Source organism: Hakea prostrata, unplaced genomic scaffold (genome assembly GCF_041222555.1).
Source record: "Hakea prostrata isolate BN-2017 unplaced genomic scaffold, UWA_Hpros_2 contig_48, whole genome shotgun sequence".
Taxonomy (NCBI): domain Eukaryota; kingdom Viridiplantae; phylum Streptophyta; class Magnoliopsida; order Proteales; family Proteaceae; genus Hakea; species Hakea prostrata.
The window spans coordinates 47,505-60,531 of record NW_028291167.1 but is presented as its reverse complement, the minus strand read 5'-3'; the positions used below and the strand labels follow the sequence as shown (position 1 = coordinate 60,531).

The window sequence follows — 13,027 nt, the reverse complement described above, 5'->3', positions numbered from 1 at the left end:
AATCATGAACAATCATAATAAAAGTGCGGAAGATAAACCATAGATCCAATAAGGAAAGAATGAATCATAAATAAATCAGAATACTAGATATAATCGTAGTGTCGATGATAAGTAAAGTGAGGCAAAAATCCCACTCTACAACCAGCGGAAAAGTAGCTCTAAAAGATAATAAACTAGACAAAATCTAATCCCAAAGAGCAAGTACAATGGGTAACTAAATTGTTCTCCACTTTATAGACAACATCCTTATAAGTGTAAATCTCATAAATGGCACAAGGACGCTTCCACTCAATGGTCGGACTAAGCATCGTACGGAGCATAACCACTCGCGGGATCTTCAATGTAATTGTGGTAACCGCAATCACCTTCCTGGAGATATGCCTCTTCGCCTTGCGCTTCTTCATAGGAACCGTCATAGTATTCAAGACTGCAGGATAGTCTAACAAACATTGTACAATAAAGGAATGAGTTTCAAAGAAACTCAAGAAGGCGCTTAAATCCATAATATCATAAATGGCAAGATTTCGGAACAAACATAAATGCAATATGATATGAGACAAGCAATGAATTAATGAATCTAACTCTATGTATGCTGGTCTCTATTGGCAGACATGCTTTAAGTCATAGCACCGTACTTCTTTAGGAAGGTCTCAATCACTCATCATCAGTTGGTAATGGGTCCGGCATCCCTCGGGACATTCCATGGCTGGGGGTTAAGTCACCACTCTCTCACATCACCATTGGTCTAAGTACCGGCGCATGTCAGGGTAAAACCTAGCCAAATGCAAGTCTTCTACATAGTTACATCAAGTCAGATCCAGATACGTCCATTCCTCATCCCTGACGATCCTTTCCGGTACCCTTCACACTAGAGTCCTCATAGTCCCTGACTACGGACTCATCAACCCTATTGATCATCCACATATGGTAAACGGGAAGCTCTCACGTCCTCTCACGGGTTGGTTACCGGTCTTAAGCGCCCGTGAGCCCAAGTCTATCCATATGCAACCCTACCAATAAATGGCCCCCACAATGTGATTCCTGTCCTCTCACGGGTTGGTTACCGGTCTTGAGCGCCCATGAATCCCCATTGCTACCACGGGTCGTTCGGTCTCAATACCCCTCCGATTAGGGTCTCGACATAACAGACATCCTAGCCAAACACTACTAGACAATCCTAGATATGTCAGCCAACAGTTTAGGAAGGTGTCCATAGGGCATCTCCGGAAACATCCCATAATATTCCCGTAGTAGTCCAAGGACAGAAGTGTCAAAAGGACACCTCTCCTTTCCAAACCATACTTAAGCATACACAAGCATCAATTCATATCATCACATATATGGTAATCTTCATATATGGAAAGAAATCAATAATTACAATCAACTTGTATATAATTGGTAAGTAAATTATACATGAATCAATTTAAGCAATGCTACCGTAATCAAGGTTATGCAACAAATAGTATATCATTGTAAGAATCTAATTAAGGAAACATATCAATGACATTCAAATATAGAAACTAGATTCATGCTATCTATGTAATTAAGGAAATAACCATCCTTACCTTTTATAACTCGCAAAGGAATCCTAAGAAATCAAGTAAGATCTTGGCAAACTTGAGAAGAAGGTCCTAAACAAGTGTATACAACATATTAGGAAAGATCCCTAACAGAAAAAGATACCAAAACATCCAACACGGACCAATTCTGAGTTGTTGTACTCATTGGTCGAGTGGATTGGTCGACTGGTCCAAGACCAATCAGACCAATGCAGACAGTAGCCTAAAAAAAACAGAGTTTTAAGATAGGAAATCCGAATTTGGTGGTTCAAAAGGGTACTAATCAAGGGGTAAACTACATCAGTAGTATTCTAATATATAGGGGATTTCAAAACATTAATCCAAACAAGACATCAAGATCCAAATTAGGAAACAAAAAGTTACCATAATTAGATCAACCATGGATCTTGATGAATTCGAAATAGAAATCAAAGACAAGAACAATAGGAGGATGGATCATTGCTTCAGGTAAAGGTATCATGAAAACATACTTAGATCTTCAAGGAAATAGGCTTAAAAGCATAAATCTAAATAAGGAAACAAAACCTACCATATATGTAACTACCATGATTCATGAAGAACACATGGTATGGTAGAAGAGAACAACTAGAGATTGATAGATCATGGTTCATGAAAAGAAAACACAGCAATTGGCTACTATCATGATCAATATAGAAGATCCAAGGAGATCAGAATTCAAATCAGAAGTTTAACAAGATTAGATCATGGTTTGATCATGAATCCTTCAAAAGCTTGCAATGATCATGGTTAAGATCATTGTTCTAGCCTCTAATCCTTAGAATGATCATGAGAGACAAGTCCAGAGACGTTTGCAACAGAGAATGCAGCATCTCCTCTACTGTCTCAACTCATAAAGGAAAGAAAATAAGAGATAGAGGAGAAGAAGAGAGTGTAGACATACCTTTTGATGCAGAAGGAAGAGTTTCGACGAAGATCCGTCAAGGAAATCACCAAGGATGCAAGGGAGATGACTTGCAGAGGTCTTTGGTTCGTTCCAAAGAGTTTGGAGGCAGCAAATACGAAGTGGACTCGAGATTGGACTTAAATAGAGCAAGAAAAACCTAATTGCCAAAGACAAGCACTCATTGGTCGAGTGGATTGGTCGATCGGGTCCAATCGACCAATCGAGTCGACTAATGCCGACAAAGAAATCCAAAACAGGGAATTGAAGACCCAGATCAAATCCAATCCTAAAGGGGTTTTGCACACATGTCAAGTGACTTACCTAATAGGTAGAAATGCCTTCAAACCAAGATAGAGACCACTCCAAGTCCATCAACTAATCCGATCTTCATCAAGATTCAGTTTCCATAAATAAAACTTCATCATCAACTTTCATGGATTCAAAGCCAGACACCAAGTCCTCTACTGGGATGGCCCAAAGCCGACTTCTTACTTTACTTCGGGTCATCGGACCTACAAATAATAAGGTTTCTCTCCGCTTGTTGTGTGTTTTTTTTTTTTTTTTATATTTTTTTTTTTTTTTTTTTATTTTGGTTTTTTTTATTTTTCTCCTTCCCCCTCCCTCCCCCCCACCACGGAGGAGGCCCCCCCCCCCCCTCTTTTTTTTTTATTATAAGATTTATTTTTCCCCCCCCCCCTCATTTTTTTTTTCTCTCCTTTTCCATTTTTTTTTATTTTTATTTTTTTTTTTATTTTTTTTTTTTCATTTTTTTTTTACCTTCATGGTGGATGTGGCCCCCCCACCATGGTGCTCTTGGCCGTGGGTCCCCTCCCCGGTATGCCAGATAGGGTACCGGCTGGGTAGATGTGACAATTACTCTTATAAATGCATTGAGAAGTAGAAAAGGGTATTTAACAAGTGAATCTTCTATTACTGACCAGAACAAAATTAGTGACCATCGTGATGCGGAGAATGTTCAAGTATCTCCTAATGAGGGTTTGTCTGAAAAACCCTTAGAAGTTGAGGAGGAACCAATTGCTTTAGAGGTACCTAAGTTTGATGAATCATTATCTGAAACCTTGAGAAAAGAACAAACTTCGAATGAGAGATCTTATGTACCTAAGGCCCCTTTTCCTAGCCGATTAGCAAGTAACAAAAGGAATGTTGACAAAATTTTAGAAGTTTTCAAAAAAGTGAGTGTCAACATTCCACTTTTAGATGTTATTTCTCAAGTCCCTTATTATGCTAAGGTTCTTAAAGACTTGTGTACTCAAAAGAGATCCACGAATGTCCCAAAGAAGGCCTTTCTAACGGCAATTGTGAGTTCAATCATCTTAGAACAAGTCCCAATTAAGTATAGAGATCCAGGAAGTCCAACAATTACATGTCTTATTGGTGATAAAAAAGATAAAGCATGCTTTACTAGACTTGGGCGCTAGTGTTAATTTATTGCCCTATACTGTTTATAAACAATTGGGTCTTGGGGAACTAAAACCAACCTCGATTACTCTCTATTTGGCTGATAGATCTGTTAAAAAACCCTATGGAATAATTGAAGATGTGTTAATTCGAGTAGGAGAATTTGTTTTCCCTGTTGATTTCATTGTCTTAGACACACATCCAGTTACAAATCTTAAAGACCAAATTCCTATGATATTAGGGAGACCATTTTTAGCTACAAGCAATGCCCTTATTATTTGTCGAAATGGTTTTTTGAAGTTATCATTTGGGAATACATCTGTTGAGTTCAATGTCTTTAGGTTGGGGAAACAACCAAACTTTTCTGAGAATATTATTATGTTGCAAAGCATTTCTGATGATATTGATTTCTCCATTGAAAAAGGTTTTGAGGATGATTTTTATACTTGTTTGGAAGAACTAGAGGATATAGGGAGTGATTTTTTTTTTTCTTTCTGATATGATGAGCTTGCAACAATTTAACGAACCACTTGGTGTGTTGTCTAGAAATCTTCCTGTCCCATCTGTGGTTGAAGCCCCCCAACTTGAATTGAAACCTTTGCCTTCGACTCTTCAATATGCTTTTCTAGGCCCCAATGAAACTCTTCCTATAATCATTGTCTCTAATCTTACCAAAGACCAGGAGGATAAGCTTCTTAGTTTGCTTAAAGACAATCAAGAGGCCATAGGTTGGCAAATGGCTGACATTAAAGGAATTAGTCCCTCCATAGTTCAACATCATATAAATTTGATTGATGGATCCAAACCCTCTAGGGAGCCCCAAAGAAGGGCTAATCGTGTGATGAAATAAGCCATTCATAAAGAAGTGTTGAAATGCATGGATAATGGGATTATCTATCCCATATCAGATAGCCAGTGGGTAAGCCCAGTCCAAGTTGTTCCTATGAAGTTCGGAGTCACAGTAGTTACATCTACTACCAATGAGCTCATCCCAACTCGTATTCAAACTGGTTGGCGTGTTTGTATTAATTACCGGAAGCTTAATCCAGCCACTCATAAGGATCATTTTCCTTTGCCTTTCATTGATCAAATGTTAGAATGTTTAGCCGACCATGCTTATTATTGTTTCCTTGATGGTTATTCTGGCTATAATCAAATCCCTATAGCACCAGAAGACCAAGACAAAACCACATTCACATGCCCATATGGAACATATGCCTATCGACGCATGCCCTTTGGGTTATGCATGCTCCTGCCACATTCCAACGATGCATGATGAGCATATTCTTAGATATGGTAGAGGATTATTTGGAAGAATTAATGGATGATTTCTCTGTTCATGGGTCTACCTTTTCTGATTGCCTTCACCATCTCCGCTTAGTTCTTGAACGTAGTAGAGCCAAAAATTTAGTTCTTAATTGGGAGAAATGTCACTTCATGGTGAAGAGTGTAAAACCCAGCCCTAACCTTGACCCGGAAACCTTGTTATTTGTAGGTCCAGTGACCCGAAGTAAAGTAAGAAGACAGCTTTGGGCCATCCTAGTGGAGGACTTGGTGTCTGGCTTTGAATCCATGAGAGTTGATGATGAGGTTCTATTTATGGAAACTGAATCTTGATGAAGATCGGAGTAGTTGATGGACTTGGAGTGGTCTCTATCATGGTTTGAAGGGATTTCTACCTATTAGGTAAGTCACTTGATATGTGTGCAAAACCCCTTTAGGATTGGATTTGATCTGGGTCTTCAATTCCCTGTTTAGGAGTTGCTGAACTGATTGGTCGACTAATTGGTCGACTGGACCAGTCGACCAATCCACTCGACCAATGGGTTCTGTCTTTGGCAATTAGGTCTTGCTTGCTCTATTTAAGTCCAATCTCGAGTCTACTTCACATTTTCTGCCTCCAAACTCTTTGGAACGAACCAAAGACCTCTGCAAGTCATCTCCTTTGCATCCTTGGTGTTTTTCTTGACGGATCTTCGTCAAAACTCTTCCTTTTGCATCAAAGGTATGTCTACACTCTCTTCTTCTCCTCCATCTCTATTTTTCTTTCCTTTTTGAGTTGAGACAGTTGAGGAGATGTTGCATTCTCTGTTGCAAACATCTCTGGACTTGTCTCTCATGATCTCCCTAAGGATTAATGGCTAATGCAATGATCTTAACCATGATCATTGCAAGCTTTTGAAGGAATCATGATCAAATCATGATCTTGTCTTTGTTTATCTTTTGATTTGAATTCTGATCTTCTTAGATCTACTATATTGATCATGTTAGTAGTCAATTGCTGTGTTTTCTTTTCATAATCCATGATCTATCAATCTCTAGTTGTTTCTCTTCTACCATACCATGTTTTCTTCATGAATCATGATAGTTACATATATGGTAGGTTTTGTTTCCTTATTTAGATTTATGCTCTTAGGTCTATTTTCTTGAAGATCTAAGTATGCCTTTCATGATACCTTTATCTGAATCAATGATTCATTCTCCTATTGTTCTTGTCTTTGATTTCTATCTTGAATTCTTCAAGAACCATGATTGATCTAATTATGGTAACTTTTTGTTTCCTAATTTGTATCTTGATGACTTGATTTGATTAGTGTTTTGAGGTCCCCTATATGTTAGGATACTACTAATGTAGTTTACCCCTTGATTAGTACCCTTTTGAACCACCAAATTCGGATTTTATATCTTAAAACTCTGATTTTATAGGTTACTTGTCTGCATTGGTCCACCGATTGGTCGATCAGGCGAGAGCCAATCCAATCGACCAATGAGTACAAAGAACTCCAAATTGGTCTGCTTTTGGATGTTTTGGTATATTTTCTGTTAGGGATCTTTCCTAATATGTTGTATACACTTGTTTAGGACCTTCTTCTCAAGTTTGTCAAGATCTTACTTGATTTCTTAGGATTCCTTTGCAAGTTATAAAAGGTAAGGATGGTTACTTCTTTAACAACATAAATTGCATATCTTAGTTTCTATATTTGAATCTTGTTAATTTATTTCTTTAATTAGATTCTTATAATGTTATACTACTGTGGTACTGTGCTTGATATCGTAGCATTACTTATTTATATTGAAATGACTCATGTATGATTTACTTACCAGTTATATACAAGTTGATTGTAATTATTGATTTCTTTCCATATATGAAGTTACCATATATGTGATGTTATGAATTGATGCTTGTGTATGCTTAAGTATGGTTTGGAAAGGAGAGGTGTCCTTTTGACACTTCTGTCCTTGGACTACTACGGGAATATTATGGGATGTTTCCGGAGATGCCCTCTGGACACCTTCCTAAACTGTTGGATGACATATTTAGGACTGTCTAGTAGTGTTTGGCTAGGATGTCCCGTTATGTCAGACCCTAATCGGAGGGGTATTGAGACCGAACGACCCGTGGTAGCAATGGGGATTCATGGGCGCTCAAGACCGGTAACCAACCCGTGAGAGGACAGGAATCACATTGTGGGGGCCATTTATTGGTAGGGTTGCATATGGCTAGACTTGGGCTCACGGGCGCTTAAGACCGGTAACCAACCCGTGAGAGGACGTGAGAGCTTCCCGTTTACCATATGTGGATGATCAATAGGGTTGATGAGTCCGTAGTCGTGGACTATGAGGACTCTAGTGTGAAGGATACCGGAAAGGATCGTCGGGGACGAGGAATGGACGTATCCGGATCCGACTTGATGTAACTAAGTAGAAGACTTGCATTTGGCTAGGCTTTACCCTGACATGCGCCGGTACTTAGACCAATGGTGATGTGAGAGAGTGGTGACCTATACCCCCAGCCATGGAATGTCCCGAGGGATGCCGGACCCATTACCAACTGATGATGAGTGATTGAGACCTTCCTAAAGAAGTACGGTGCTATGACTTAAAGCATGTCTGCCAATAGAGACCAGCATATGTAGAGTTAGATTCACTTTCATTCACTTTCTTCCTCCCCCCAAAACATATCTTTTACCATTTCCCCCAAACCCCCCATTAATTTTTTAATACCTTCATCCCCTCCTTATACCTTCTCCCCCCCTCCCCCCTTTATTAACATACTATACTAACCACTCCCCACCACCACACCCCCCCACCCCCCCAACACAAAAAACACAAGCAGAAGAACCACCCCACCAAGAAAGAGACGACACCCCAAAAAACCCAACCACCCCCCACCCGCACCCCCACTCCCCCCCCCCACCCCCCCCCCACAGAACGCCCCCCCCCCCCTCCCGTATATATTATTTACATTAAGAGAGAAAAAAAATTAGCCCAAACATGCGAAATTTCGCACTTTTGAAAAACCGAAACGAAACCAGTGGGTACCGAAAAAAAATCATTGGTTTCGGTCGAAATTTCCCTATTGGGTCGAAATATGGGTGAGCCAGTCTGAACCGGCTGGGAAAACTTGAGAAATTTCGAGAGTTTCAATCGAAACTCGAAACTTGGTTTTTGGTTTAAGTGAACCGGCTGAACCAGCCGGTTCAACGTTATAAAAAGTCATCATCTTCGATCGAAACTCTAGGAAACCAGAGTTTCGATCGGGAAACGCAGGCGGAGGTAGAGAGTTTCGACGAGAGGTTTCGACCATTTTTCGACCATTTTTCATGGTTTTGCATGATTTCAAGTAGATTCAAGCACTCCTTTGGTGAAATCGGCACTTGTTGGTGGATTATTTCAAAGTTTGAAGCTCTATTGGAAGGTAACCTAGCTTTGAATGGTTTAGTGAACAGTAGTTTCCTTGCTTTTAGCTTCATTTCCTTGGGTTTTTAGCTTCATTTCCTTGCTTCTCTTCTTTCCCCTTGAAATTCTTGTGTTTTCAGCATCGAGTCTTGCTGCAAGTTGGCTCATGTATTCCATTTACAGCTTTAAAAAAATTAAATCTTTAGTTGTTTAGCATGCTTAATAGATGTATTCCATTTACAGCTTTAAAAAAATTAAATCTTTAGCTGTTTAGCATGCTTAATAGATGTATTCCATTTACAGCTTTAAAAAAATTAAATCTTTAGCTGTTTAGCATGCTTAATAGAAGACTTACAGAGAATATGTTCAAGTTGGAATGTTCAATGTTGGATGTCTGAATTTTGATCCAGAAATTTTGGTACATAAGTTGTTAATGAAATATGCCATTATCTTGTTCTCTCTTCTCTATTGTTGTTCACTTGTTCCATTATAGTGCAAGCTTAAATTGAAGAATTTTTCTTAGTTTTTGTATTTAGATGTTAAACAGTTAAAGTATTAATGCTTTGATTAAAATTTAAGTGTTGGACTGTTGGGTTTCTATTTTAAGTTTTTAACGGTGATTATTAAATATTATGTATGTTTGTATCAGGAATTCAAATTCAGGCACAAGCTTTTGAGTTTTGAGTTGGAGATTCAGATAGAAACACAATGTCTGACATAGCTTGGCAGCATGGTAAGCCTCTGACAGATGATAGGAAAAAGTCAGAGTGTAAATATTGTTTGAAAAAGATTGGATCAGGTGGGGCCACTAGACTAAAGATCCATCTAGCGGGAGGGGACCGCAATGTGGTTGGATGCCCCAATGTCCCTTATGAAGTTAAAGTGGCAATGGCAAAGTATGTGAAAGGAGGGCAAGAGAAGAGGGCACAAAAGAAAGCAAAGAGGGATCAGTTCGAGGCAGCATGCTTAGAGGAGGTGGAGGTGGGAGAGACAAATGTGGATCCAGATCCAGCTGATGCATCATCCCCAGAGGCAGAGATGGAGAGAGTACTCAGGATGAGTAGGGAGTCTTATAGACTCGATGAGATCAGGAGGACACAGAGAGCCGTGGGTGCAGGGTCATCTGGAGATCCAGATGTTGGGAGGGCAAGTGGAGGCAGCTCCAGTATGAGGAGGAGCCAGAGTACCAGAGAGTCAGTTCCATTACCATGGGCCCCACGATCAAGACCTAGTGCCACATCTACTGCTTCTAGACCCATTGAGGCCGATCCTGATGTGCAGATACTACGCACTGATCCTGACTTGTTTGCGAGGCCACAATCAAAACAAGAAATTAAAGCATATGTGGGGTAATGTGAAGGACAAGGTGGGGATGGCCTTTTCTAAGTGGGCATTATATCACAGTGTTCCGGCAAATGCTGCACAGGGGCCTTATTATACGGCGATGGTGGATGAGATCAGTGGTGCTGGACGTGGGGTGGTTGGGCCAACCCCATATGAGATATATAATGTATATCTCCCACGGCATAAGGAAGAGTTGAAAGCCTACATTGATGGCCTTAAGCCAATGTGGATGCACTATGGGGTGACAATGATGTGTGATGGTTGGACTGGTCCCACTAGACAGTCTATCATCAATTTTATGTTGAATTGTGATGGGAGGACGGTGTTCCTCAAGTCTGTTGATGCATCCGGTCACAAGAAGGATGCAAAATACATATATGGGTTGTTGAAGAATGTGGTGAAAGAGGTTGGAGTCGAGCACGTGGTGCAAGTTGTGGACCGATAATGGCGCCAATTTCAAGAAGGTCGGGATGAAGTTGATGGAGGATCCCAGGTATAAGCTCTTTTGGACTCCTTGTGCGGCACATTGTATTGATTTGATGCTAAAAGACATGGGGGAAGTCAAATTTGTGAAGAATGTGGTTCAGCGGGCTCGAAATGTGACCACATTCGTATATAACCATGGATTTGCTTTGGATATGTTGAGGAGGACATGTGGTGGTGATTTGGTGAGGCCTGGGGTCACAAGATTTGCCACAAATTGGATTTCCTTGAAGAGTTTTCAGAAGAAGAAAGCCCAACTACGTGCTATGTTTGCATCTGAAGACTGGTTTGCTTGGCCCCAATCAGAATCACCGGCAGGGAGAGCAGCACGGGCTACCATATCCAGTGATAGGTTCTGGGCAAATCTAAGAGTTGTTATCAAGCTTCTAGACCCTGTGGTGACAGTCTTGAAGTTGGTAGATCAACAAAGGAAACCAACTTTACCACATATATGGGCTGCAGTTGAGATGATGAAGGAGATGGTTAAGAAAGTCTATCCTAGGGGCAACCAGAAATTCCTTAACATCATCCAAGAAAGGTGGGAAAGGCAGTTGAAACATCCATTGCATTTGGCTGGTGAGTTGAAAGTTATTAAAATTTTCAAGTTATTACTTAAATACTTAATTGTTAATAACGTAATACTTATTATGTAGTTTTATAGTTTCTTACCATCTCATTTGTTGGCTTGTTTGATAGCCTATTATTTGAACCCCATGTACCACTACAGTAAAGAACTTGGGATGAGGACAGATTTGATCCGGGCAGTCCATGAAGTAGTGGAAAGGTTGGAACCGGATGTGACAAAACAAGCATTAATTAATAATGAGGTAAGACTGTAAGTTGTGACTTGTGAGATGACTAGTAGTATAGTACTTAAGAATTAGGCTAAATACTTGTTTCTTATTACTAACTTTGTAATTATTTATCGCAGTTAAAGGCTTTTAGAGATGCTACTGTAGCTAGCTACGGTCGCTCATCGCTATTCAAAGCTAGGGAGAACACCACTCCTGGTTAGTCACTTAGTCAGTTAGTCTAAGTCTTAGATGCTCAATTTGAGTTTTTGACACAATTTATTTTTACTATTATTAATTAGGTTGGTTATGTTTCTTGCAGCTGAGTGGTGGCTGCAATACGGGTTAGACTCGGAGTACTTGATTAAGATTGCAGTTAGAGTGCTCTCCCAGACATCTTCTGCCACCGGCTGCGAGCGTAACTGGAGCACATTCAATCTGATACATTCTAAGAGGCGGAACCGTTTGGGGGTGAAGCGGCTGGAGGATCTTGTATATGTTCATTATAATATGAGGTTGAGAGAGGAGCACATTAGGTTAGGTCAAGAGCAAGGTAATGGGGACAAGATTGAGTTGGCTGACATCTTTGCCATAGATGATGAGGAGGAGGAGTACCCCCTATTTGAGTGGGTCAGAGAGCCATTATTGGATGAGGCGAGAGGTCGACCCAGCAGTCAAATTGCACGAGAGATGGGAGCTGATGTTAATGAGTTCTTGGCCACAGAGGGGAGAGTGCACACCGAGCCTAACCGTCCCTTTGTACCACACCCCGGTGCATCCAAAGGTCGGTGAGGATAATATTATATGGTCGATGATGATGATGATATTACTCAGCCACCCGCTAGTCGTGCACAGGATGATGCAAAGGCGATGATGATGATGATGGACTTGGTAGTGGCCCTAGTGGGAATGACAGTGGGAGTGATGATGATGATGATGATAATGATGGTGGTGGTGGTGATGATGATGATGGTGGTGACGGGCCAGCTGATCAGGATTCAGCTGAACCACAGGAGAGACCACCACCAGAGCCAGCAGTTGAGAGTCAGGGACATGGAGGGCCATTAAGATTCACGGGGAGAGTCAATTCACCCATGCTACCCGTGATGTCGACCACGGTGCAGGTCGTAGTTCCACTTGCAGTCGGAAGGGGAAAGGGAAAGGGAAGCACCATGGACATGGGTATGAGGATGACACTTCATCGTACGGGTCTTACAATCCCATTGAAGTGAATAGCTTGGCAGGCTCCATAGGATCTATGAGTTTGGATGAGTCAAGAGGCTCCACTGTCGGATACCGGATACCGGCAACAGCTGATCCCCACTCGTACGAGAGCGGTGCTGCATCTTCTTCTGGGGCTTATAGTAGTGCATCTTATGGTCGTGGGTTTCCTCGGATTATGGAGGACATACAGTAGTGGAAGTGGAACAGGGTAGGATGTATTATCCAGCGTCTGATGGGAGGACGGTATATGTGCATAGGGGTGCAACTTATACAGATGCTGATTCAGGGGCACAAATGTTTGTGGAGCAGATCTTCGGGGTGCAACCCCAACCCATACCCCCTGAGATTCATCAAGAAGGACTTCCCTATCCTTATTGTGCATTCCCTCAGATCGGATATCTTATGCATGTTGATGACCAGACCTATAGAGCTGCAGTTGTCGATTACCTCGACAACCATAGGCATCACATGTCATGGGATGTCTATGTCCGTTGGTCAGAGGAGAGGATGTCACAAACACAGTACTACTCAAGTCACGGGATGGATCCGCCGAGGCACTCCTATTGGCACTGACTTAGTGAGTTGTACTTCCCATTTTATTT

The 13,027-nt window shown here is 41.0% G+C and overlaps 1 protein-coding gene across 1 annotated transcript; it reads left to right on the top strand.

Annotated features, from left to right (window-relative positions):
* The first annotated feature begins 9,291 nt into the window (after positions 1-9,291).
* On the top strand, positions 9,292-10,372 carry LOC148999077 (uncharacterized). The gene is made up of 3 exons (XM_089141482.1): positions 9,292-9,887; positions 9,988-10,179; positions 10,246-10,372. Exons 1-3 carry the CDS (start codon positions 9,292-9,294, stop codon positions 10,370-10,372), a joined length of 915 nt encoding a protein of 304 aa, XP_088997608.1.
* The last annotated feature ends 2,655 nt before the right edge of the window (positions 10,373-13,027 follow it).